This window comes from Rhamphochromis longiceps, linkage group LG7, assembly GCF_057381845.1.
Source record: "Rhamphochromis longiceps isolate RC_006_pf linkage group LG7, R_longiceps_female_GT1.1, whole genome shotgun sequence".
Lineage (NCBI taxonomy): Eukaryota > Metazoa > Chordata > Actinopteri > Cichliformes > Cichlidae > Rhamphochromis > Rhamphochromis longiceps.
This window is the reverse complement of record NC_140563.1, coordinates 10741360-10767545: the sequence shown is the minus strand read 5'-3', so window position 1 is coordinate 10767545 and position 26186 is coordinate 10741360. Positions and strand designations below refer to the sequence as shown.

At 41.6% G+C, this 26186-nt stretch overlaps 3 protein-coding genes across 3 annotated transcripts; 1 reads left to right on the top strand and 2 right to left on the bottom strand.

Annotated features, from left to right (window-relative positions):
- The first annotated feature begins 449 nt into the window (after positions 1-449).
- Positions 450-5953, top strand: lmf2a (lipase maturation factor 2a). Its single transcript, XM_085412115.1, has 14 exons — positions 450-655; positions 1358-1611; positions 1690-1718; positions 1892-2085; positions 2220-2398; positions 2507-2651; positions 2815-2943; positions 3031-3136; positions 3230-3326; positions 3402-3584; positions 3689-3857; positions 4170-4281; positions 4494-4602; positions 5057-5953. The coding sequence occupies exons 1-14, from the start codon at positions 562-564 to the stop codon at positions 5441-5443; spliced, it is 2187 nt and encodes a 728-aa protein (XP_085268241.1). The 5' UTR covers positions 450-561; the 3' UTR covers positions 5444-5953.
- Positions 5954-5989: 36 nt separating this feature from the next.
- On the bottom strand, positions 5990-11315 carry miox (myo-inositol oxygenase). The gene is made up of 10 exons (XM_085412116.1): positions 11194-11315; positions 11017-11097; positions 9787-9867; positions 7940-8102; positions 7781-7848; positions 7457-7566; positions 7089-7156; positions 6926-6975; positions 6414-6526; positions 5990-6336 (listed from the first exon to the last, which is right to left on the bottom strand). Exons 1-10 carry the CDS (start codon positions 11209-11211, stop codon positions 6228-6230), a joined length of 861 nt encoding a protein of 286 aa, XP_085268242.1. The 5' UTR covers positions 11212-11315; the 3' UTR covers positions 5990-6227.
- Positions 11316-12766: 1451 nt separating this feature from the next.
- Positions 12767-19794, bottom strand: adm2b (adrenomedullin 2b). The gene is made up of 3 exons (XM_085412118.1): positions 19737-19794; positions 19486-19606; positions 12767-14473 (listed from the first exon to the last, which is right to left on the bottom strand). Exons 1-3 carry the CDS (start codon positions 19792-19794, stop codon positions 14068-14070), a joined length of 585 nt encoding a protein of 194 aa, XP_085268244.1. The 3' UTR covers positions 12767-14067.
- Positions 19795-26186: the final 6392 nt, after the last annotated feature.

Genomic DNA, 26186 nt, shown 5'->3' with positions numbered 1-26186 from the left:
AACAAAAAAAACCCTCCCCAAACCATAATTTTTTTTTAAAAAAATTTCATTAGAATTTCAATAAATAATGTATTTATTTATTTTTTGTAGCCGTAGAAACAACCTTCTGAAGTCGTGACCCTGCGTTTTATTTTATTTTAAACATTTTCAAAGTTTATTCTTCTGTTTGTATCGTTTTGTTTATTTTGCATTCAGCTTCATAGAATAAACGTGAGGTATCCCTCGAAATAAGTGATGAAAAATATCAGCTATATGAAAATATAAAAAATAAATGTATACGACATTGATTTGTTCTTGTAAAATGTATTTTATTAATTATGATCTGATCGTCAGAAACAAGCTAATCCTTAAATCGGGTTATATATCTAAATTCCCGTGTACCTTTAACGCACCACACCGTTCAAGCCACCTGCAGCGGCACCTAGCGACCATTCGGGTGAATTTAGCGTAAGCAGCTCGTTTCTACGTGTCCCCCAGCTACGTGAAATCCCGCTCCCAGCTTCCACAGGAGTAGCAGCGATAGGTGAAGGGGTAAAAAAGCAGAACGGGAGTCGGTCAAACATGGGGGAAGTTGTTCTGCCACGCCGCATGTTCCTCTGGTGCATGGCGGTCATCTACTTGACTGCTTTTGTTTCCCTCTACGTGCAGATACCAGGTGAGCCTCTCAACTCTGCAGCCCAAGAAGCGACTAGCTGACTTCCCTTAATGTTATGTGTTAGCCTGTTAGCTGGGAACTTGGCGCTTCCTGTGTGTCCGTTCCTCTGCTTTCCACGCCGTTAGACGTGGTGAAGAACCGCCTGGAAGTTTCTTCATCCCGGGCACGGTCAGCCTGCAACTGGGCCAAATTTACAAGCAACCTGTTGTAAAAAAAAAAGACATACGGTGGCATTTTGAGTCACAGCACACCCGAACTATGTTTTTAATGTAAGGGGTATCTCTGCAGCCCAGTTAAGTTAAAAAAAAAAAAAATTTCCTCCGCCCATATTTGAAAGGAAATGTATTTGGGCTATTTTTTAATTTAGTCGCAATGGCAACATGACTTTCCACTGCAAAGGTTACTACTGTTTATTTTCGTTAATTTTTACGCCATAGTACATACATTTGCAACATTGTTAAACTTGTTAAGAACTGGTGGTTATAATAAAATATTTTCATTCATTTTACTTATAGAACTGCATCACATATGTATGACCAGTGTTGTTATTTTTCGATTCCACCCAGCAGGTCACCAGATTATAATGACTCAGATTATAATCTCCAGCACTGAGAAGTAAAATTCATTAAAAAGAGTAACATAATGAATCCACTGCTCACCACCAGCATAATCAGTACTGTTGCTTTCCGTGTTTGTGTGCAGGTCTGTATGGAAATGAGGGGCTGCTCCCTGCCCGCTGGCAGCTGCGATACAGCGGGAAGCCTCTGGTGGAGCAGCTGCTCTCCTCTCCCACGCTGTTGTGGCTGGGACCTCGGCTTGGCCTGGACACTCACACTGCCATGGAGCTGCTGTGTCTTATCGGTGCGGCACTGAGCCTTGCTGCCACGCTGGTGGAGGCTTTTCGAGACAGTGTGGTGTTCTTCTGCCTCTGGGTCTTGTACCTGTCTATGTATGAGGTGATTTTGCACGGTGGTAATGCGCTCTTCTGTTTTTTCCTGTCACAGTATTTCTCACTAAACTTTTGTCTGTTACAGGTAGGCCAGGTTTTCCTCTACTTCCAGTGGTGAGTGCAATGCAGTTCATTTTTTTCCTGAATACCACACAGCTTCTAAAACAGCAGCTGCTTAAAGGAGATCATTTTATCAGTGTGCTGCAAGGTCTCTGCTGCTGTGCAACACTGTTGTAGATGCAATTTCTTACTAGTCTCTCCTCTTGCTTTGATTGCTTGCTTTTCAGGGACAACCTGCTCCTAGAGACGGGGTTCCTCTGTATCCTTGTTGCTCCCCTGACTTTAATCGGAGGGTCACGAGGGGTCAGAGAGCACGATCGTGTCACCTTCTGGCTTACTCGCTGGCTGCTCTTCAGACTCATGTTTGCATCCGGGGTGGTGAAGCTAACCTCACGTTGTCCCACCTGGTGGGGCCTCACAGGTACGGATGAGTGACTGTATGGATGCCATTTATGCTGTCTTTACACAGTGGTGTCATGTTTTCTTTTCCCATTTCATTCTGTCATTTTCCTCCATCTGATTACTCTCTCCCTCTTTTTGCTGTGTGTTGAGCAGCCCTCACGTATCACTACGAGACTCAGTGTATCCCAACCCCTCTGGCCTGGTTTGCCCACCAGTTGCCGGTGTGCTGGCAGAAGCTGAGCGTGGTGGGAGCCTTCGTTATCGAGATCGCTGTTCCGTTCCTGTTCTTCAGTCCACTGCGGAGGCTCCGACTTGGAGCTTTTTACTTGCAGGTGAAAAGAAATGAATTTTTTCACGTTTTGCTTTAGTTTCACCTGCAGTATTATCAACTTCAATGTTGGCTCTAAAATGAAATCAGTCTGTTTTCTCTCCTCGTGTAGGTGCTGCTTCAAGTCTTCATCATTTTGTCTGGCAACTACAACTTCTTCAACCTGCTGACTGTGACCCTCTGTCTGTCACTTCTGGATGATCGCCATGTCTATTTCTGGTTGCGCAAGGCATACAAGACTGATAACGGGAATGATGGTATGAAACTTCATTGCACAGCTGCAGCCCAGGCGATGTTTCGTAGGCTAAGGCGTAGCTGTTTGTCACGAAGAATGCACATTTTGTTTTATCTCAACTTCCTTCAGACTAAAAGAAATATTGAGGACAAACTTTGCTCACTCTCTCTCTCCACTGTATTTAGACTCAAAGCTGTGGTCGTGGCTGTGTTACCTGCTGGAGCTGGTGGTCTGGGCTCTGCTGATTGTTGGAACAATCATCTGCTTTGACCTGCAGCTGGATACAGCTAAGAAAGGCATCTCCTCGCGGACAGGTGAGTGTTTCTTTTTTTTTTTCTTTTTATGTGCCTGTAACCAATTTTGCTTCTCTTTTTTCATGTTCCTTAAAATGTCCTTGGCAGCATTTACATACCACCAGTTTAACCTGTTTCTGAAGACCGTCACTATTCCCTGTATCTGGATCGGTGTCCTCTCACTCACCTGGGAGATGGTTACCTCTCTCTTCAGGTAAGATTGACCTATAAATGGTTGTGATGTGTTGCTTGTTGAGCAGTTGCCTTTTAGATGTTGTGCAACTTAACATCTAACTTTTATTTCTAGGTGTGCGTGTGTGTCTGGTTTCTTTAAGAGGTTTTGGGGAACGGTCCAGTGGACGGTGTTCGCAGGGGCTGCAGCTTCAATGTTCGCTGTCAGCCTGGTGAGTTCTGTTGGAAACATGGGAACTGATAAAGCTCATAAGCGATCAGCTGTAAATCGCCTGATTCTCTTTCAGGTGCCGTTTACCTTCATAGAGTACGATTCCAACTCCAGGTTGTGGCCAGGAGTGCGCCAAGCCTATGAGATGGTTGATCGCTATCAGGTAGTCAACTCGTACGGTTTGTTCAGAAGGATGACCGGAGTTGGCGGGCGACCCGAGGTTGTCATTGAGGGAAGCAGTGATGGGGTCACATGGACGGTGAGAACTTAAACAAGATGTAAAATTCTCTAATTTGTAAATTAGGAAAACTGCATATTTCATAACATTAACTTATTTTCATTTAAATCTTTTTTTCTTTATAGGAGATTGAGTTCATGTATAAGCCAGGGAATCTGAGTGCACCTCCTCCTGTGCTGACACCCCATCAGCCCAGGCTGGACTGGCAAATGTGGTTTGCTGCTCTTGGGCCCAATACGCAATCTCCATGGTTCACCAGCCTGATGTACAGACTCCTGCAAGGAAAAAGAGACGGTATGAACACGTAGAGCGGAGAGCTGCATTTTCCTTGTGCAGCTGCTTAATGGGAAGTTCAGTTAATCAAATTAGGGGGAAAAAATCCCATGTTGTTTGTTTATACGGTTTTATTTGAAAGCCACATTTTATGGTATTTTCAAAGGTGGTGCAATCAAAAGAAAAAGTAGCAGGAGGCAAATAAAAATCCACCAGAGATCCATGTTACAAGTTTTCTGTTCTACCTTAGTCTTGACTTAGACTATTCTACAGTGCTCAATTACCTTGGTCAGGAACAAACAGTTCTCTTAAAGTTTGCTTTGTGTTCTGCAGTTGTTGAACTGATCCAGTCGGATGTATCCCAGTATCCATTTCACCAGCAGCCGCCTGCCTATCTGCGAGCTCACCGCTACAGATACTGGTTTACCGAATCAAAGGCTGACGGGTCAGTGCTCTCTGGTTCTCCTCGTGCTTCATTGTGTTTGCATGCATTGAAGAAACTTCACTGGAAACATTTCACGGCTTGATTTATTCCTTTATTTCATTTTCTGGTGTTTAAAAAAAAAAAAAAAAGTGACTTTAGACATGCATACTAAATTTAATGCAGGTTTACTTATTTTATCCTAAAACTAGACCTCACCGACTCTTTGTTTGCAGCTCTTTCCCAGAGCGCTGGTGGAGGAGGGTCTATGATGAGGAGTTCTATCCCATAGTGCATCTGGGAAACAGTTTCCTAGAGGGCATGCTCAACCAATATGGACTTAAGGTAACTCTCGAAAATGCTTTCCTGTATTCGAAGAGCTTAATGTTCGCTCCTGATTAGATTTAGGCTTCTGGATAGTTGTTCCACAGAACCAGATTTTTGTGTTTGAAGCCCTCCCTGGGACAAAAAAGGCAGACCAGTCAGAAGAGAAAAGAGGACCCACTGTACACCAGTGTGTCATCCTTTTCAGATGAGTTGTAGAGAATATTACAAGTGGTCAAAAGTGTGGGGGAGGGTGAAAATGAGATGCGGCATGCAGTTCTATTTTCCTGCATGAATTAGACTACATGTCCATGACGTATGCCAGTATAGGAAGCAGTCGGTTTCATAATTTCAGTGTGAAAACAAAACTAACATGATTGGTGATGTGATGTAATAAAAACACAAGCCTTAGTTTTCCAGCTCAAAAGATCCAGTGTTAGCACCACCACTGATCCACACTGATTTCTGTTTATAGGACAAGTCTCCTCCGCGCCGTTTGTCCAACACCACTGTTGCCCAAGCGGTGAGGTGGGTGCGCTCTCAGGTCAGAGGTGTCCCTGCGCACACACTTATCTGGACCCTGATTGCCTGCAGTGCCACCTTCTGTCTACTTCAGGGATTGCGACATAAAAGCAAAGATGCAGAGAAGCCTTCAGACGCTCACAAGGCCACAGCGACCGATCGTACTGAAAATGCGGCCGACGGCTCTTCTTCAGACCATCATGAGAAGTCTGATGAACAGCAGGCAGATGAGGAGGCTGACAAAGAAGCAGACAGTGAAGATGAGGTGGAAGAGGAGGGAGAAGAGGAGAGCGAAGTTGATGAAGAAGATGAGGATGAAGAAAGGATAGAAAAAAGATGAGGGCCTTGAAAAAGCTACTGGTAATCCATCGTAGACTGTTATCACGTCTGCCTTTATAAAATGTTACCAAGATGACCAAAGAAGATGTTTTCTGTATTTTTGTGTTTCCCGATCAGCCACTCGTTAACAACATGCCTGCCTTGTTTCACCAACACTTCACTGCACCACACTGTATCTCTCTGTATTTCTGCTTCATCACTTTGCAGAAGTTTTTTAAACATTTTAATGCCTTCCTTGTCAGTTCTGACATATACAGCTGAACACCTGGAGAAACCCAGTTTAAAAAAAACAAACAAATCATGTAGAATGAAACGAGAAACGATGATGTGGGCTCTGGTTTGTCTAGCGTTGACGCTACTGTTCGGCACAGTTTGTCTCCCGCCTGTGCTGTTTGCGTCTTGCTGTATGTACAGAACTAAATCACACAAGCACTTTTCCCCTTTTCTACAAACGTGTGTTTTGGGTTTTGTTTTTGTTTAAGATTTCAAATTAAACACATGGAACACTGTAGTGTTTTGAAATCTTTTTATATATATGTAACAGTACAATAAAAGTGAAATTTTGATTTGTACATGCTTTATTGTATAAAATAGGCATTATTATAATGATTAGAATATACAAAATAAGATTGATTTATCCAGTAAAAACTAAACTATATACAGAAAGACACCAAGTCCAGCTATACATTTAGTCAGAGTGTCACAATATAGAAAATCATTCCACTAACCGATTTCTAACAGTGTTGTCGTTGATTTTTCTTTTTAAGCGTTCCTTTTGGTCCGTTTTACCACTGCAGTACTCCAGGACAGTACTTGTCAATCAGAGACCGGTAGTACACCTTCAGGTTGTTGACGTCAGGCAGATCAGTGGTTTTTGTGTACAGGTCAAATTTGCTGTAGATGAATCAGAGTTAAGTCCTGGGTGCAAAACTTGACTGAACACATTTTACATGTGTGTTTAAGATACTCACTTGAACTCTTTGACCCAGGGCAGCATCTTCAAGTCTTTATCGTTGCACAGATGCATGTAATCTCCATGGGAGTGCCAGGGGTAGAAGGAATGGAAGCGAATCATGTATAAGCCCTGGAGGGAGACACAAATTAGAGGTGTCTCCAGTCACTGTATGCATGGAAAAAACAAATGTATTTTTTCCACTATAATCGGGATTTATCCACTAATTCTTCTATTCTACCCCTTTTGTTCTGATGCCTAATCTTTGACCTTTACTCCGGTTGTGTTGGAGTTGCAATCAGTCTTTCCCCACAAATTAATCCAATTAAATGTTTGGTTCTTAAACCTGCTGAAATCTACCCTGGTTCTCAAAGAGCACCAAGCAGAACTGGCACCATGTCAGAGGAAAAGAGGAATTAGTGTTTAAGCTGTTAATTCAGAGCCAAGACTTTCCTGTTGCCTAACACTTTTGTGCCAACTATAAAGCTAATTGCCCCCGATAAAAACAATTTAAGGTAATAATTAACTCACCTCCTCTGGGATGAGGCACTTGTTGAACTTCATAACTCTATAGAGATACTCTGAAGACAAGAACGCAAGGGTGTAGATCACAGTGTAATAGATAAATGCTCTTCTATAGTAGTAGAACTTTTAAAAATAATTTAAGTCATGCGTGGCTGATGATGCTTCTTACCATCGTGGCCCCAGGACATGAGGACATTGTCAAGGCCACAGTTTGGTTCGTAGATCCCAAACTCAGTGCTAAAGGGGGAAAAAACATAACAGGATCAACTCCCTGCACTTTTAATAATTAGACTACAATTTACTGTCAGCAGTCATAATTTTACAAGGAGCATATTTTCAATAGCACAAATAAAAAAAATTTTTTGGTCAGCTGATTAACACCAACTGTGGACTGAACAGATGCAGATGTGTGTTTTTATGTCCACTGAGCAGTTTGCTTTCAAGCACACTTCGTTAACTTTTTTTTCCAATGTTCTCATCTGTAAAATATGTGCAATTATTTTGTGAAATTCGCAGAGTCAACGTCAGAATACTAACTTGTATTTGGGATTATTGTCATCTGGATTTTTCAGGAAGGTGTTGTTTCTGAACACAATGGAGTTTTGAAATTTGCAGCCAACGGGGAAAGTGTCGCCCACTACAGCCCACTACAGGACACAGAGACACAGACAGTTACCTTAGAAACCTATTAAAATTAAACATGAAACAAATGGGATTTATATAGTAATAATAACAATAATGAGCAATAAACTAAATGAACACAACTGTGTTAAAACTTCCGTTTGAGGAAAAGCAGCTCTGAAAACTTTGAACAGATGAATCTGCTGTGCCAGCTTTACCTATCTTGGACCTATCCCTCACCTGCGGTTCATCCCAGAGAGCCATGATCTTTCCGACATCATGGATCAGACCAACCAGCTGGAACCATTCTGAGAGGTACAGTAAGTACAAGATATTTACTCTATAGCATGAGCTTTTCCACAGTCTCGGTGCATTTCTGATTCTCTCTCTGCACTTTACCTTTGTCTGGGTGTTCTTGGCGGATGCCTTCAGCAGTCTGGAAAGCGTGGAAGGAGTTGGGGAAGTCCACATCGGGATCAGACTCATCCACAAGCTGGTCTAGAGACATGATGGCATCCATCATCCCCATCCGGGTGTGGTTACAACCGTTCCATTCAGTGTGCTGCATCAATATTAGACAGTTAAATAACTCCAAGCGGTGTGTGAAAAATGCTCTGGTGAACAGATAGAAGTGATGCTATTCAGCGGTCAAAGGAGCTTGCAAAGAAAAGCGTCTGGACTTCTTTAAGTTGCTTGAAGACGTTTCACCTCTCATCCGAGAAGCTTCTTCAGTTCTAAGGTCAAATGGTGGGGAGTCCCAGATTTAAACCTAGTGGGAGTGTCTCCCCACAGCATGTTGCTGGGTCTGAAATACACTGGGATGTCATGCTTGGAGAAAACTCTCCTGAGTTTTTCTGATACACCGGCTACATAGGGGATGACAATGTTGTTGTGTCTGTCTTTCTTATCCTCCCTCGCTGGTGTCTGATCTTCTTTTCTGTGCCTCTTTGCTGACTTTAAGAACGCCCATTTAGGATAGCTGCACGTTTTGAGTGCTTCCTTTGCATGCGTGTGTTCCTTGCACATGCGTGTGAAGGAACACACGCATGTAAAGGTTGCCGGTGTATCAGAAAAACTCAGGAGAGTTTTCTCCAAGCATGACATCCCGGTGCATTTCAGACCCAGCAACACACTCAGACAGAAACTGGTTCACCCAAAAGACAAAACTCCAAAACACAGACTTAACAATGTGGTGTATGCTGTACAGTGCAGCGAGGAATGCCCAGACCTCTACATTGGAGAGACCAAACAGCCACTTCACAAGCGCATGGCACAACACAGAAGAGCCACCTCCACAGGACAAGACTCAGCAGTCCATCTGCATCTAAAGGACAAAGGTCACTCTTTCGAGGATGCCAATGTTCACATTTTGGACAGAGAGGACAGATGGTTTGAAAGAAGCCATCTATGTCCACTGTGAGCGACCATCTTTGAACAGAGGCGGTGGTTTACGACACCAACTGTCTGCCATCTATAATCCAGTTTTGAGTTCCCTCCCCTAGACGCCTTAACGACCACGCACATCCTGGGCCATCTGACCTCAGGAATTCTCATGATAAGGTGGGGCCAGGTTTCACAATGAGCTCACCCGAAACCCTGGCTGATTGGGACCCACACCCAGTTCCACACCTTGGCTCAGGCGATTAGAGGATCATCAGGGGGTCCTTTTTTCCCTCTGTGGGGGGATACTCCCACTAGGTTTAAATCTGGGACTCTCCACCATTTGACCTTAGAACTGAAGAAGCTTCTTGGATGAGAGGTGAAACGTCTTCAAGCAACTTAAAGAAGTCCAGACGCTTTTCTTTGCAAGCTCCTTTGACTACGATGACCTGGATGACTGAGAACCTTCACAGACACGATGCTATTCAGCAGTTAACACTAATATTCTGCCGTTTATAATAAAGCAAAAGCACATCATGTTGTCAAATATATGACAATATATTCAATGTATAACTTTGTGAGGAGAATTAGGTTAAGTAAACAATGTTAAGGCCAGAGACTGGTCTGTGATTCAGACCTCTTTCTTTTTTGTTTGCTCAGTCTGAGTCAAGTTTGCTCATCCAGAGGCAAATCCAGAGGTCGCACAAGTTCAGTGTGATTGACTAAAAGCTGCCATTCATGAATCTGTAACTGATCATTTCACACAGTGACAGACCTTATTTTTAATATCCAGGTCTCTTTTTTAAAATGTTCTCTTTGTACCAGGTTTTACTCACTGTTTTTTTTTTTCCTTCTAATTTTCTCACCTTTTGGTTTACAAACTCCACTGTTTGATAGGTGTGCATCAGGCTGTACGTGTTGAAGACACGGTCAATTAGGTTTCCGCTCTGAAAACACAGACCAACACCAACAGATTCTCAAAAGCAAAAACTGATTTCCAATGTTTCCGTGTGTTTTTTTATGTGTAATATCGTTACGTATGTTGCTAAATAGACTTCGGTGAACAGGTATTGCAAAGGGGTTATATACAAAATTTTAAAAAATTACCTGTTTCTCAATTATCTTTGTAGCTGTGTTATTGTACTTAATTGTAATCAATCAGCTTCCTTTTGTCCACTTACAATAAACAATAATTTTTTTAACTGCATAAATAAAGGATACATAAAAGTCCCTGCCAAAAAGTGATTGTGGCTTCTACCTTGTTACAGGAATGTTGTTTGTTGGTTAAGAGGACTTGATATAATTCACGAGAGATATATTTGACATATGTTTCACATATTGTAGATCAACAAGTTATTTATAGCAGTTTAAATACAAGCAATCAGTTTTTGGCACAACACCGGCCAATGATTGGTCGCTCAGTGGATCTAACAAACACACTCTAAAGGACTAAGTTCTGCCCCCACACCATTTATATATTACATATACATATGTACATATTAATTAAACTTATATTTACATGCTTTTTTATCAGTATTTATTATAATTAACTTTGTTTTTATCAATATTTATTCCCATTGTGAGAGTATGAATATTTATACTTTTAATCCCGTTTTTAACACTGGGTTACATAGTTGTTTAGTTAGATCAGACCATCAAATCAATGAGCTTCTCGGAAAATCTGCATTAGACTGTAATGTTTGATTAGTTAAAAATCTGATGACATATGCAGAACTGTGTCAGCCTCTGCTGATAAAAACTCAACTATCTTTCAGTGAGTTGACCCCACTGTGGAAGCTTAAACTCAGTGAATGACTAAATGAACTGAGTGAATGATCTGCTGTTACAGAACTGATCAAATTAGCCAGAAGTCAGACTCTATTGAGTAGAAAATAAGAACCTGAACTCCCCTTGTGGTCAGCCTTGGGTTAGTGTTAGGCACATTTTGATATTTTGCTTAAGTTTTGGCTCACTCTGAAGCTCAGCTTTTTTTTTTTTTTTTAACTTAAAGCAGTTATGTCTGCCTGTAATTATAACCTCAGTTTTTTCCTTCAACTCATAAATTAATGTGGAATTAAGCTGGTTTGTTTAATTACCTCAAAGTTTCTGTAGTCTTCCTTGTCTTTCGCCTTACTTGTCTCCAAATTTGGCCGATATGCCAGAGACGGGTCCGGACCCTTTGAGCAGTAAAAAGTACATTTTCAGATTTTACAAAGCTATGCAGCAACTCTGCTTTCAAATGAATGGTGTGAATGGGCAAAAATTACACTTACAATGTTAATGATCCTCATGGCTGATAGGTGAAATCACAGTTACTGTTGGGTTGTGATGGGTTGTGATGCGTCGATGCTCTGGTGGTCACTGTCCGCCTGCCCATATATATCCTCCTGGTTCAAACTGTAACCTTTTTGACGTGCATTGGGGGCTAGGTTTACAGCAATGTCCTGTCACACTTTAACCAAATTTTATGTAATGGGGTACCCTGTGTTGCACGTTGGCCTTGTTTGTGTGTTTTTGTATGTCAGAGTGTCTGTCCGTTCCAGGAAGAGCTTTTCAGTGATCAGCAGATTGCATGTTTGGGCTTATGTAGAATGACTCAGTACTTCTTTTCACAGTTAAGTTGTTTTTATTTTTTTTATAATTATCGGGGGGAAAAAGTTTTTACACATATGTAGATCTGTTTTTAATACTATGTATGCATTACATACAGTAGATTTGTCATATTTACATGTCTGCGAACTATATCACAAACTATTTAAATAGCAAAACAATTCTGCTTTCTTGTAATCTATGGGTACTGGTCCTCATGAAGGCAGGCTCTGACTTGGGATTTTTCAGTATCAACGGTCCTGTCTTTCAAGTATCAGCTGGTTCAAACGCAGATTAACAGAGGTAAAGTTGACAAAGATGTCCAAACAAGCGTTACTTTGTGACTTCTATTTTTTTTATTGATTGCTGTCTGTCACATAAACCAAATGCCTGCCTCTTTACCAGGTCACAAGGTGAACATTGTAAAGACTGAACAGACGACAGGAAAACCTTCATATTTTTCCGCTTTGCTGTGATGAGATATTTGGATTTGAATTTTGATTTGCAACCTTTACATTCCCTCGGAGAGGACACGGAGTACAACAGATCTTTACATTTTGTTTTATGTGTTAATAATACTGTACGGCATAAAAAAACATTTTTGGGCATAATTTTTTGGACACAAACAAGATAACTTCTCAGAAAAGCTTAAATATTTCTAGTTCTGATTTGCGTTTAAGGGGTGTATCTGGGGGTGGTAGAGGCTTGGCCCACTCTTAAATCTAATTGGCCACATTAAATGCCTCCCAAAACTGTTGAGAAACAACAGCCTGCATGCGATCAAGCATGGCACATCTGATGTTGCAATGTTGCAAACCGTGGGGTTTATTATACTTGTGTAAAATATGTTTTATATCTAAAGCTATTTGTGGCTGTAGAAGGAGCTGGATCAAGTCTGGTAGCCTCATTAGCCCCTGCCTCTGCTCTTTGTCTATGAACGTGACTTACAATGTGTGTTTTTTCTGAACATTTGAACTCTATCTGCTTTGTTCTGTGCATGTACAGGAAATGAAACGTGAATGTAAGTCACACTCACCTTTTAGGAATGGACAAAAAAGTGTTTCATAGTGAAAGAATAAAGGAGGCAACATGGATATGAAAAGGGTAAAATGATGCTGGTTTGTAACTTTACTTCATTTGTAAAATATTGTCAGTATAATACAGCATGAAATGTTCACAAAAAACTTCACACTGACGCCTCGATTTGCTGTTGACAGGTGAAATAACTATAAAGGTTTTATTTAACATCAGTGTTAGAAGAAAACAGCACAATGGTTTACAAAAGGACACTTGTGTCTTTGAATGGAGTGTATATGAAAACAAAGATTTACTAAAGTGTGATATTTACAGCAAAACTGACCCATTCATTTAAAGTTAAATAACACACCTTTAAAATTCAAGTCATATTGAATGTAAAGGATAATAAAGTGCTTTCATGCATTCCTAATAATAGCCTGTGTGAACTACCAAAACGGGAGTTATAATGAGCTGATGTGCACACAGAGAGAAAAGAATAAAACAAACTATAAAGCTTAAAAAATGATGGTCTAAATTCACTGGCATGCTTAATCTGCGCTGGTGAAAGGCAAAACACTGTAAGGCCTTATAAATGATCAATTAAGGCTCAAACTGATGCAGAGAATATCGAGTGCGGCTGTCCTCCCTCTGGTTTAATAGAGTTGAGACCTGCTACGGTGTCTGTTAAGTGTACAGACAGATTACGGATTAGGGTTAGTGGTTATTTTGGCTGATCATATGCACTGTGGGTTTTTGGGTGAAGGGTTAATTGGGTTTGATTGGGGGTTATTCTCGGGTTCTGTCTGCACTGAAGCAGAGAGGGATAAATGTGCTTTCAAGACACATTGTGGATTAACACTGAGCTCAGGTAAGTTAAGAGGAGGAGGATAACCATTCATCAGCAGACATTAGTCAGGTAGGGATTGGTTGAGAGAGGCTTGTCTGGTTACAAAGATAGTCGTGCTGTAAATGCCAAAACATATAGGACTCTAGTTTTAGCTCGGTATAATGCTGTAGCCCACACTACAGGTAATAATCTTTAAAAAGTGTTATTTTTACAGATTTGACAATCGTATCTGTAGCTTACAATAGCAATGTACTCGTCAGAATAATTGATAGATTCAATCTCAAATTGGTGATAATGAGTTGAAGCAGGAAGTTGTCTTGGGAAAGACTCCTGAGTGACCAAAGCACTCTGACATAAAAAAAAAAAAAGCAGTCTGCTGTTTCCAGTCAAGGGACTCTGACCTTTCCAAATGGCCTCTTAGTCTTTGCTGTTGTCTTTTTCATGATGTTGCCTCATTCAAAGCGTTCAACAGTTTACTCTGTGAGTACCTTGTTCTTATTACTGATGAGAGTTTTAGTCAAAACTATAAAAATAAGACCCAAGCTGTAAAAAACCCCACAACTGCTCTGTTAAGGAATGACAGCAGTAGCGATATTTTTGAGCCTGAACATATAGTTAGTGTAACAGTGGACCTGGGTAATTTGCCAGCAGGTGTTGATGAAGTTGTCTTGAGTGTGGGTGAGTGGGTGTGGCCTTATCCATAGCTGTGAGGACTGCGGGGGTTAATTGGGGAGGAGTCTTCCCTCCCACTCTGTCCAATCAGCTGGTACAGACGGTGGCTGAGGTTCTGAACCTGACAGGTGCCTAGGACACACCCCACCCTCATCAGGTGGGGGTGGCCCCTGCCTCTACCAGCATGGCGACGACCCCGTGACCCGTGCTGCCAGACTGGCACCTCCGGTAGCACGTTGTGGCTTTGGTCGACCAACAGGTCAAAGGGCTTTGGCGGGGGATCTTTGTGTGGGAGCAAGGCCCTCCAGATGATCTGTCCGTCTTCCTCTGTAATTTGGTTGTGAGCAGCGACAGAGAGATCAGACACAGTTGGCACGATGCTGGGGTGAAAGGACTTTGGGAATTTAGAGGTTCTGGGAAAACTCAGCCTGAGAAAAACAGACAGAAAGACAGAAAATATTTCCAGGGAATCACATTCACATACGTCATATAAACGTGACTTTAGGGTAATAATACTACTTTCAGCTGCTGCCTTATTCACAAAGGGTTGTCACAGTGGGTTTGTTGCATGTTTGACTTGGCAGGTTCCCTTATTGATGCAACCCCAAAGGGATATATGTCGCCTCTCAGGATCAAACTAAGGATCTCTGACTCTACTATGGAGCCCCCATGACTTTAGGGTACATTACGTTGGTGCAGATTCATTTCCTGAAGACTTAGTGAATCCTTTAGTATAACTTCAATTAACCTCATCCCCGCCTAACGCAGCAATTTAAAATTGAACAACTGTGTGGATATGAAAGGGTGACTGTGTAAACGCGCAACATTAGCAATACCTGTTCAAATGTGATGATTGGCAGTCATGCATGTCACCTGCTTGAGTTTCACAGTGAAACTGGATAAACGCCTTACAGGATTCACGGTTGCACTGCAGGAATGTCTGCTGTGCTCAGTCTGAGGTCTCATTTTTGAGAAGAGATGATAAAGAAAGACAGAGTGGTGCACAGGTAGTAGTTCTGCCTGTAGCTATCTAACCGTCTATGTGCATTGCTTAAACATTAAAGCACTGCTTTCCCCCATTAATCTTCAAAACACAGTTAAAAGGGTGATAAGTTCATTTTAGTCAATAATTAAAAAAGAATGCAACCAGTCGGTCTAAAATTTCTGCTAGCGACATCTAAAGGCTGCTCTGTTTCCAGCTCCCAACCGGACCAAAGTGGTTTAAACCAACAGAGTCGAGAACCAAGACACTGACATCCGCTCAGTCAAAAAAAAAAAAAGACATGGTTAATCAATAACAGTATGCAAGTCGGCAAATCTCACAACAGTTCCGGGAAGTGACAAAGCACAATGTAGATTGGTGGTGAGGGGCTCCTACACCTCCTCCACTCCCCTTGAGTGGGTTTTAAGTACTTTATTTCTCAGTCTCCTGCTGTCTGCACACGTTTTTTTCCCCTCACATCATCACAATACCTTTTCTATTTAAAAAAGAAAAAAATAATTCCCACTTTCTCCCAGATGCTCAAAAGTTCAAGTGCAAAGAGGGGGTATGTTTTGTCATGTAAGCAACCAGCGATGACATAATACTGCACAGGTAAATTAAAGGTTTGCAATAAAGCAATTGTCTGTTTATTCCAGCCCTTTTATACTGCTGACAGGAGCAAGTGGTTAAGTCAAATGACTGCAAACCCTCATCGTCCCTAATTCTCTTTAATACTTTTATAGTTTTGTCAAACACAACACTGCCTTACGCATGACTTATAATTCTGTACTGCAAAAAATGATATTGTATATTCAGTATGTAAGGAACAAAGAATAAAGGCAGAGGGATGGATGAAGTAAGATAATGTTTGTTTGTTTGTTGTGAAAAGTGGGCCAGATTACCATTTTATCCTGTAACTAATCCTGACTGGTATTCTGATCACTCTTCTGGCTGGACACCTTTAGCTCTCACTGCCAACACACACGAGAACACACATTCATTGTGTGTTATACCATTGACTTTAGGCTAGGTGAACTGAACTGGTTTTAATGGATGGTGAATGAAGCGTGCACACTTAGACACACACACACTGGCATAATGTTGCATGGTGGAGAATTAGTCAAAACACGTGACTGTGACACGTGACTGTCAAACTGAGATGCAGACTTTTGCATGCATGCGGTACACAGCGTAAGAAAACTCTTGGCTTTATTCATCTTTACATGCGTGTGCTGACATCTGTAGTTGCCTGTCTCTTTTTCTTTCTGCACAAAAAAACACACATTTGTGCATTTACTCACACACATACATGGTTAAATGGCCCCCTGTGGTGAGGTTTAAAATCAACTGCCACTGAAGGGAAAGGCACTTGGCACCAAACTGCCTCCCAGTAACAAGAAATCTGGGCCACTGAGCTACTTGCTAGTTTCTAACACATCTAATACAGGTAAGCTAATATACAGCAAAGAACCAATACAGTAAACACATATGCCTATTTTTTATTTTACTTCCAGTAATTTTTAGTGTCTGCATTTTCATTGTGGTGAAAAGGTTTTGCTTATCCACTGTACTACAAGATACGGGGATGGGTGTTCTTCTTCACCTTTCCACCTGTCTCCTTTACATGCACACAAATGTTCTGTCTTGCTTCCTCTGGCTTTCCTCCCTCTTCTCTCCAGAGCATACCTACATCACTCTAGACTCTTTTCCACCAGCTCCATACTCTCACTATGGATCACAATGCCATGTGTGAACATCCTAGTCCACGGAGACTCCTGCCTGACCTCATCTGTCAGCCTCTCCATCACCTTTGCAAAATAGACGGGGCTCAACCCCACCTTGAACTCCCACTGCGCACCTCACCTCTGTCTCGTTGTCCTCATGCATTTCCTGCAACACTCTCACACTCTTCTCTGTCACTCCTAAATTCCTCATGCAGTACCACAGTTCCTCTGTTGGCACCCTTCCGCATGCTTTCTATAGACCTACAAGGACACAGTGCAACTCCTCCTGACCTTCTCCGTATTGCTCCTTTTCAGCTGTACTGCTGCTCATTAATCATTACTAGCTTCGGTCAAGCTTCAACAGCTCTTTCTCATATCTTTGTGAGTGGCTCTGTAGTTATTATAGCTCTGAACATCACCCTTGTTCTTGAAATTCAGTACACAACTTTTCCATCTTCTCATTTTTCAAGATTATGTTAAACAATCTGGCAAAAATAAGCAAACTCTCCTGTCTTCTCTCCTAGACTCCAGACCTGTGGAGGTATGGAGATACCTCCACAGGTATGCCATCTGGACAAATCAGCTTTCCATGTTTCATCGTCTTCATAGCACATTCCCTTGCCTCATTCAGACATTTGCATAAATACCACTCTTTCTTTTCTGTTTAGCAGTGGATGGGTCAGAGTGCAGTGAAAAACCATCTTGCATTCTTTAAAGTGCATCCTTAGTCTCCACTGGCTGTAGATTTATAGCTGTGAACATGAATTCACTGCATCCTGAGTTCTTGTAGATGAGAAACTGCCCACCAGAGGTGCATGCGAGCACAAAAATGTCAGACGCAGTTAGATATATGTAACAGAGAGTGAGAGGACCTCATGTGTCCTGCCTTCTTAGGCACCAACCTCACCTTCTTCCTTCAGAAGTGAGAACACACCTCACATCGCCTGCTGTGTGCTACATGTGAGAAGGGATAGCTTTAGACAGCATCTCACCCTGGCTTTGTTACAGCCAGTTACATTAAAAGTACGACTTTATTATGAGTTGACAAGATCTGATGATAGTGATATCCATTTCCCAGTCACAGTTTTCTTTGCCCACCTGGTCTGTTTAATGGCGGTACTAGCTGGAGAACAGAGAGGGATTGCTTATCGTCAATGAAACTTACTGTAAAGTTGTAAAAAAGTTATTTTTTGAGCAGCTGAGATGCTTTAAAATGAAATTTGGTCATAACTCACAGGAAGGAAAACAGAAATGATTGTTGCCTATAATATCTGGCAGCAATTAACACTCCATGATAGCAGTATGTAATAAGCTGAACCCCCTTTTGTGTTTTTCTTTCTATTGCAACCCCCATTCCCTCACCTCTCATGTGTGATTCAGGATGTGAACCTGAATCTGAGAGACCAAAAGGAGCGTCTCCAACATTCTTCCCCAGTTAGAGCTCAGCATGGGGCTGTTCACAGAGAGACTGAACACACATGCAGACACATACGTGTACACAGACACACACACCCTTTTGTCCCTATGGGTTGCCCACAGCTTCACTAACAGCACGACCCCCTCCCTCCTTTTGGCTCTGTCTTTTTAAAATTACAGCAGGATGCTTTCATTTTTCTTTCTCTCCTCTTTTATTTCTTTAGGCTCACTTTGCTGAGAGCCAGCAGCAATATTACGTTACATCCAACAGCACTGAATCACACTGAGACGTTTGAGATGGGGTTCCCCACAACCCCCACCCCCATTAGCCAGAGATGTTTAGTATGTAATGCTACACAACTTAATCAAATTGATAATTCTTATTGGTGTTGTTGAGGAAAAACAATCAAATAAACAAGCAGGAATAGTTCTGAAAAAATAAAAATAAAAATAATTGTATGAAATGCATTGCCTTGATGCCTTTTTATCTTACACTGTTATTGCACTAATTTAGCTCTCGAACAATAGATAAGGTGTATTAACACTAATGTGGGATTAAAGCTTTATAAAAGCTGCAAATAAGGGGAGAAATCCCTCTTATATAACTTAGACTCAGGGAGCATAACCCCTCTCCTTACGCTTTCTTTCTCACACACACAAAACAGCGTAAGAAGTTTTCTCTGATTAGATCTACCAAGGTAGCAGAAAACAAAGTAACGACCTGTGGGTTTGCATGTGACGGTAATTTTAAACGGCGTGCTGCTGGCCTTGAAGCAGCCACATCATAACATGTTCTTAAGGAACCTACAAGCTGCTGGTGTCTTATTCAGACTGCTTGCTTGCTGCTTGGCCCCTCGGTATGCGCATGTATCCTTGTCCCAAATCCCACTAAATCACCTTCACCTCTGTCTCACCTCCTGCTGCTACTGAGAGGAATTACCTTACTCCGTCACTAGACCCCTTTTCTTCTCTTTTATGTTTTTATTTCTTTCTTTTTTTTCTTCAAATGCTGTGATGTGTAGTCATTGTTTTGCCAAAGTTACCTTTTTACAAAGGCTTTTTATTTCTAAAGAGAGAGTTTAAAGGGTGTTATGTGGTGCAAATTTATTCACAATTACTCACAAAACCTTTTAACATTGCTTTATACTTTATCTTGTATGGGGGGAAAAGAGGAAAAATACAAAATGTGCATCAAAGTAAAGCAGCAAAATTAAAGTTGTTTTCCATTAAGGTTATTAGTTAAGAAGATATTCTGAATTTAACAATTTACTTAAAAACAAATATTTAAATCCCCCTAAAAGTTTCGGGGTTCGGGTACCTGGGTCTGTGAGTTCTCTGCGGAGTCAGTGCTTGGGACTGGATCTCCAAAGGCAAGAGCCCGAGCAGCACGCACAGCCACGCCGGACGGAGGGTGCACATGACAGGGTAGCGGAGGCACACTGTCCGGGAGCAGTAAACCAAAATATTATTGATATTACCGGAAATGTTAAAAAGAATCGATTAGAAAAAAATCCGAGAATATGGTCTGTCTTTTTGTTGTTGTTTTGTTTTTACAAAATTATCTCTAACATGTAAAATGTCGCGTATTCATGAACGACACGGTCAGCATCATCTCTGTTTCCTGCATCTTCGGCACACTGACCTCCGCGGTGTAATCCAATGTGATGCTCACTGGGGCGCAAAGCAGGAGCGAATGGAGTGTTCTGGTTTATGAAGTCCGAAGGAGGAGGAGGAGGAGGGAGGAGGAAGTTTTATTGCGTGTCCTGCTCACCAACCTCACCTCCAATGAACCTCGCAACCTAATTAAACCTCAAGAGCTTCAGTCCTCTCACTAATCCTGGGTATGAAGTGGATCTGCCATATTTGTTTTGTGCTTTATGTAAGGTAACTTATATTTTTGGATTTCATTTCCCATTAAGCAGTGTCCTTGTGGCCAATGAGCCTAGGCTGACCCACTTAGAAATAACTGCTGAACCGATTATTATTAACACAGTGAAGTCGTATTAAACCCCCTGGAATACAAAGAAAATGTTATTTTTAGTAACAGGACTTCACTTATATGACAACCACGGGTTTTCATACAGTAGCCTACTCAATGCATGCCTGGAAAACTAACAAATAACTTCCTATAAAACCTGAAATAAAGTCATTATAAAAAAAAATAATTTTACTTTGAAAAGGTATTGCATTTTATTAGTCTAATGCTTTCTACTTTGCATAAATCTTCTATTTCTTCTTCTACCTGCTGGCATTAGTGGATCATCTGCCTCCATCTCACCTCATCGCTGGTATCCTCCTCCGTCATACCAACCTGCTCCATGTCCTCCTTCAATACATCCATTAACCTTCTCTTTAGTCTTGCTCTTATCCTCCGGCCTGGCAGCTCCATCTTCAACATCCTTTGTCGAAACCAGGTTTCGCTGTCGAAACCTGTCAAAGCTGTCTCACCAGCTATCCCATGTTAGAGTCCCATGTTAGAATGTCCGACTTACCATCATTAAAAAGCATATTTAAAGCTTAACACACATTAATATGAATGTCTATGGACAATTCCCCCCTTAATAACAACTATGAGTAGGGTAATTTTTTAAGAAATTTTTTTTTAAATGACTTTCTTAACTGGATAATTGAACTAGGTACATGTCTGCATTGGCTGATAGCTGTCTTGACAAGGGCAGCTACAGTTTCTGCTAGGCCTCATCCACTACCTCAAGTTGTTAAACTGGATCCTTTTTGTGTTATCTTTAATAGACTGGCTACTGTTATGGCTTGCTGTGTGGTTCGTACTTCGGTTTTGGTGAGTAACTTTTTTGTGTTTGTGTTTTCTGTTTTTTCACCACTGATTAGCTGCATTGCACTCATACAGTTTATGAATATAGCTTGCTATGAATCTAGCTAGCATTAGCTAATAAATTAGCAGTCTGTTCTTTTGTTCATATAATATAATATCTGCTTCAAAAACCAACATGGCAGAAGCCAAAAAGCTAACATTATAGCTTCAGGTCAGCACCTACACAGGTATTTTGGAAAACATAGCCTTTTTGCCTCTTGCCCACATATTAGCACCATTTTAGGTCTTTGAAAACGGAGATTTCTGGGGGTTTTGTGGGTTGGGGAAATCACAATGCAACTTTGTTGCTTTTATTTTGAAGGTGACTGCTATTAGACGTGTGTGTGTTCAGTTGATACACATACCCACATAGCAAAATTGGTATGGCCCGGATCAGGCCCACACAATGTGCTTACATATGGCTAACATACCGCAAAGAACGACGGCCCTTTGGTGGCCCAGACCTGGTTTGCCCAAGGTTGCCCACACATGGGCCAGCACAAGGCCAGTTGCATACACACTGGTGGTCCTGTGCTGGCCCATGCGTGGATTACCTCTGGCAAACCTGATCTGGGCCACCAAAGGGCAGTCATTCTTTGCGGTATGTGGGCCATCTGTAGGTGGTGTGCAGCCACGGGCCAGTTGTAGACACACTGCTGGCCCAGAACAATTTCAGCTCTGGCCCCAGATGTCAGCCTAATGTATACTTTAAACAAGCCATGCAATAACAACATGTACCAGATGTTATGGCCCTGGCCATAATCTGCTTTAGTAGTTGTTTTCTTTGTCTGTGCCTTTAAGTCTTTGCAGGTCCCGGATTGGATGAGCTGACGGCTGCCGATTGGTCCGCTGATCATGTGGTCGCATTCAAAATCCATCACTAGCAGTTGTCCCAGGCAGCCACTGACAGCAGCAGCAGACCTGACCCTGGCCTCTAAAACCTGAGACATTTGTGCCACTTTCTGAGTTCTGTATATAGTGTGTACATTAGTTTTCATTGTAAATAGCACCTTGTAAATAGCACTGGAACAGAAGGGGTGAGCTGCCTTATCGTTTTCCTTGCACTGTTTTCTCTTGTTTATTTCAGTTAGGGAGTTAGGTGTAGCGCTTGTCTTTTGTTTGATGTTTGATTTCACATAGGGTTTTAGATAACACCTCCTCCTGACTTAGCTTGTTTTGTTTGTTATTTTGGCCTTTGTTCACCCCGGAGCTTCATTTTTGCAGTGTAGATAAATAAACCACCATTCACTAAGAAATTGGTTTTCCCTCTGTGTATGGTTTTGGGGACCAGGGCGGGGCAATCTTTTCAAACTTATGTTGCGTTCCTGTACCCCTAGACTGGGGCGTAACACCAGAACATGCAGAAGTAACATGCCAAAACTCTGTTCAGACAGTGAGTGGACTGATTCTTATATAGCACTTTTCTACTCTCCCAGATTACTCAAAGTGCTCAATACAACATGCCACATTCACCCAATCACATACTTTTGCTTAACTGAGGGCTTCCTAACTACTTTCACACTCTTGACATGCAGATTGGAGGAGCCAGGGATCAAACCACTAACCTTCCAATCAGTTTGTGACCTGCTCTACCACCTGAGCTACAGCCTCCCACTGGCAAAGATGAGTAAGCCCTCACTAGGTTTTGGATAAAGTGTACACTCACAAACCTGTCAAACCTGCATTTGAAACATTGGCTACCATAGCAGTAGAGTGGCATTTGGGTCTTCTAACTAAAATAGGAAAATAGGAACATAAATAGTGCCATCATTGCCAGACGTGGCCCACATCTGGTTGACATACACTCTGCCAAAACACCAGTCAGTCAGAAGTGCCAGCTTGATTCCAGATCTGGGCCAGACCTGTTTTCTGTGGGCCTGGGCCACATAAACCAAACCACAATCAAGCCAGATATGGCATGCCATCACGTAGACAGTGCCATCTATGTCAGGCCTGGCCCATATCTGGATGACATACGTCTTATCATGCCAGAAGTCCGCCAGCAGTGCCGGCTTGATACCAGATCCGGGCCAGACCTGCTTGCTATGTGAGTACAGATTGATGCAGAATGTAGCGTTTTGAACAAGAGATGGTGTTAGAGATAAAGCAGTGTGCTTAGTTTGTGGTGAGAAGATTGCTATGTTGAAGGATTACAGTTTGAATTGCCATTATGAGACTAAGCACCTACATAAAAATACAAGAACTTGAATGATGCAGAGCGCAAACTAATATGTGAAGACAGAAGAACTTTTTTTTTACCAAGCATTACACATCCAAGGAAGAAGCAGTCAAGACCAGCTTTGTCTTTTCCCATAAAATTGCACAAATAGCAGTAACAAAGGTAAACTATTCTCCGATGGGAAGTTTATTTGGTGAACTGTTATTATGCCCATGAGAAAAAAAGAAGCATTTGAGAATGTGTCTCTATCCAGGCGAAGCATAACAAGACTGATCAAGGACACTGTGGGAAATCTGCAACTTACGCTGACAAAGTGGACACTTTGAACTGGACGTGATGTCTGTGACACAGCCAAGTTACTCATCTTTATGGATGGGAAAACTAAAGTGTTTGAGATTGCAAGGAACAATATTTGTTCATGGAGGTAACCACACGCTTGGGATGAAATGGGAAAAACTGGCAGATGTGACCCCTTGGGAAAATTAACTGCTCACCTCTGGTATACATACAATAAAAACTTTGTTACTGTAAGCTCTCGGAGGACATTTTATTAGATACACAGGCAAGTAGATGTGGTCAAGATGACCTGCTGAAGTTCAAAATGAGAATCAGAATGCAGAAGAAAGTTGATTTTAAGTGACTTAGAAAGTGGCATTGTTGTTTTGAGTATTCCAGAAAATGCTGATTTATAGAGCATGGTTCAAAAAAGCAAAAAATCTCCAGTGAGCCCAGTTCTCTGGGTGAAGATGCCTCACTGCTGGGAGAGGTCAGAGGAGAATGGCCAGACTGGCTTGAGCTGTAATTCAAACAACCACTCATTTCTACCAAAGTTTGCAGAAAAATATGTCATGTTGAACCTTGAAGCTGACTGCCTGCAGCAGCAGAAGACTACTGGATGCAACTTACTTCTGTCAAATAAGAACAGAAATCTGAGACTATACTTCAAATGCAACCTGATTTCTGCTGCAATATTTGGATTGTAGTATTAGAATATGGCATAATGGTAATGGTACACTTTGGGTCTCTTAGCACCAACTGAAGATGATTTAAACCCCACAGCCTGCCTGTGTATTGCTGCGGATTATGTTTATCCCTTCATGTACAGAGGGAACCCATCTTCTGGCTGTTTCCATCAGGATAGCGTGCCATGCCACAAATCTCACATCATCTCAAACTGGTTTCTTGAACATGACAATAAGTTGACTGTACTCAGATGACCTTCAAAGTCACCAGATTGCAATCTAATAGAGCACCTTTGACCTGTGGTCGAATAGGAGAGTCTCAGCCAACAAGTCTGCAGCAACTGTGTGATGCTGTCGTGTTAATATGGACCAAAATCTCAGAGGAATGTTTCCAGCACCTTCTTGAATCTTGTGCCACGAAGAACAAAGGTAGGTCTAAAAGCAAAAGGGGGTCTAAACAGATACTAGCAAGACATACCTAATAAAGTGGTTAGTGAGTGTTTTTATCCCAACATGCCAATTTAAATCACTCTCCCTGCAGTGTAGAGCAGGTTGTTGTGACATTTATAAAGTTATCAACAAAAACTGACATTTGTCTTTACAGCCGAATATGGTCCAATCTAAGGAGAAAAAAAAACATTGCCTGAAAAATGACACCTCCACCATCTCCATTAAAGATGTGTTTTGTTGAAGAAACCTGAGTACAACAGCAGTATATGAACTCATATTGCACCCCAGTGCCTGGCTTTATGGCTGCTCATATTTTTGACCTGTAAAGAGATGACATTGTGCAAATTGTACCCACATGTTTCCCACATGGGGGTCAGAACTCTCGCATGGAGTTAATCTGAACAGCTGTGACATGATGCACGAGCCAGTTAAATGCATGCAAACCCAATGTTTTTATGTTCAAATTAACATCATGTAACAAGTTCAGCTAAGACAGATTGGCTACTGTTATGTCATCCCCTGATTATGAAAGTTCAAAAAAGTAAGGAAAACTAGAGAGAATCAGTCTCTGTGTTGGCCAGAGGCTGTCAGATACTGTTCCCTTCAGTTTCCTTGTAAAAGAACAACTCTTCTTTACTGTGAAGGAGGACACAGATGAGCAGCTCAGAGTCTGAACCTGATTAAAAGAATGCTCTGTATGTGGAGGTGGCTTCAGGTCTTAATTAAAGCGCCATGGCTGTGCTTGTCTGTGACTCAGCAGTTTGCAGTATTACCTTGTAAGCTCAGTTTCCAATACGGTGAGCCTTACCTCAGTCCCACATGTGCATTAACACATCTCCTATCTACCCAAAGAACAAACCTTTGTGTGTATGCGTGTGTGAGGGAGTGTGTGCATGTATCCAGACTTATCCTGCCTCCTCTCTGAAGGGTTTCAGTTTCAGTCTTTTGTGTCTGCTGAACACCTCAGGTTGAAATCTGAGTGGAAATCAGCCATCTGGCTGCAGTTATGAGCTGTAATCCAACTCAAATCAATCAGAATTCACATCGCATACACACTTGCAATACAGAACTTCCATTTTCTGTTGAGCTCTCTTTTCACTGTGGAATGATTACCACAAAACTATGGCACACAGTAGGTTCATCACAGTAAAAATCACGGAAGGAACTTCCACCAAGGCTTTTGTGTCTACATTTGCAGGTTTTTATGTGTCTAAATGTCATATATATATCACTACAATCAAACAAGATAAAGATTAAAAAACAAAGACAAAAACCCTTTATTTGGTCTGAAACACGAGTACTAAGGGTGTCTGAAGTATGTAGGCCAAAGGGCCTGTCTCTCCTCCTCAGTTTACGTCCCAAGTAAGTCAGTCGTAAGTATTTTAATGCATCTGCAGCACTCCATATAAGGCTTGCTTATGTGCTGAATAAACGTTTATTTTTAAGGGTGGGTGTGACCACAAGATGTGCTGTAGTAATATGTTGGTAAATGACTCATGAAAGAATAAAGTTACGTTGAAACCGAGCACACCATTGTTTTTCTTGTGACATTACCAATAAGTTTGATGTGTCACATGGCCCTCTTCCTATTGAAAAAA

Excerpts from the sequence above, each read along its gene's own strand:
- lmf2a (XM_085412115.1), top strand. The coding sequence starts at position 562 with ATGGGGGAAGTTGTTCTGCCACGCCGCATGTTCCTCTGGTGCATGGCG. Across the intron at positions 1,719-1,891 it reads GTTTTCCTCTACTTCCAGTG|GGACAACCTGCTCCTAGAGA; the intron begins GTGAGTGCAATG and ends CTTGCTTTTCAG. Across the intron at positions 3,858-4,169 it reads CCTGCAAGGAAAAAGAGACG|TTGTTGAACTGATCCAGTCG; the intron begins GTATGAACACGT and ends TGTGTTCTGCAG.
- miox (XM_085412116.1), bottom strand. Across the intron at positions 9,868-11,016 it reads AAGACTACAGAAACTTTGAG|AGCGGAAACCTAATTGACCG; the intron begins GTAATTAAACAA and ends CTGTGTTTTCAG. Across the intron at positions 7,849-7,939 it reads CCAAGAACACCCAGACAAAG|AATGGTTCCAGCTGGTTGGT; the intron begins GTAAAGTGCAGA and ends TGTACCTCTCAG.
- adm2b (XM_085412118.1), bottom strand. The coding sequence starts at position 19,794 with ATGCAGGAAACAGAGATGATGCTGACCGTGTCGTTCATGAATACGCGA. Across the intron at positions 19,607-19,736 it reads GAATACGCGACATTTTACAT|TGTGCCTCCGCTACCCTGTC; the intron begins GTTAGAGATAAT and ends GCTCCCGGACAG. Across the intron at positions 14,474-19,485 it reads CAGAGAACTCACAGACCCAG|GCTGAGTTTTCCCAGAACCT; the intron begins GTACCCGAACCC and ends TGTTTTTCTCAG.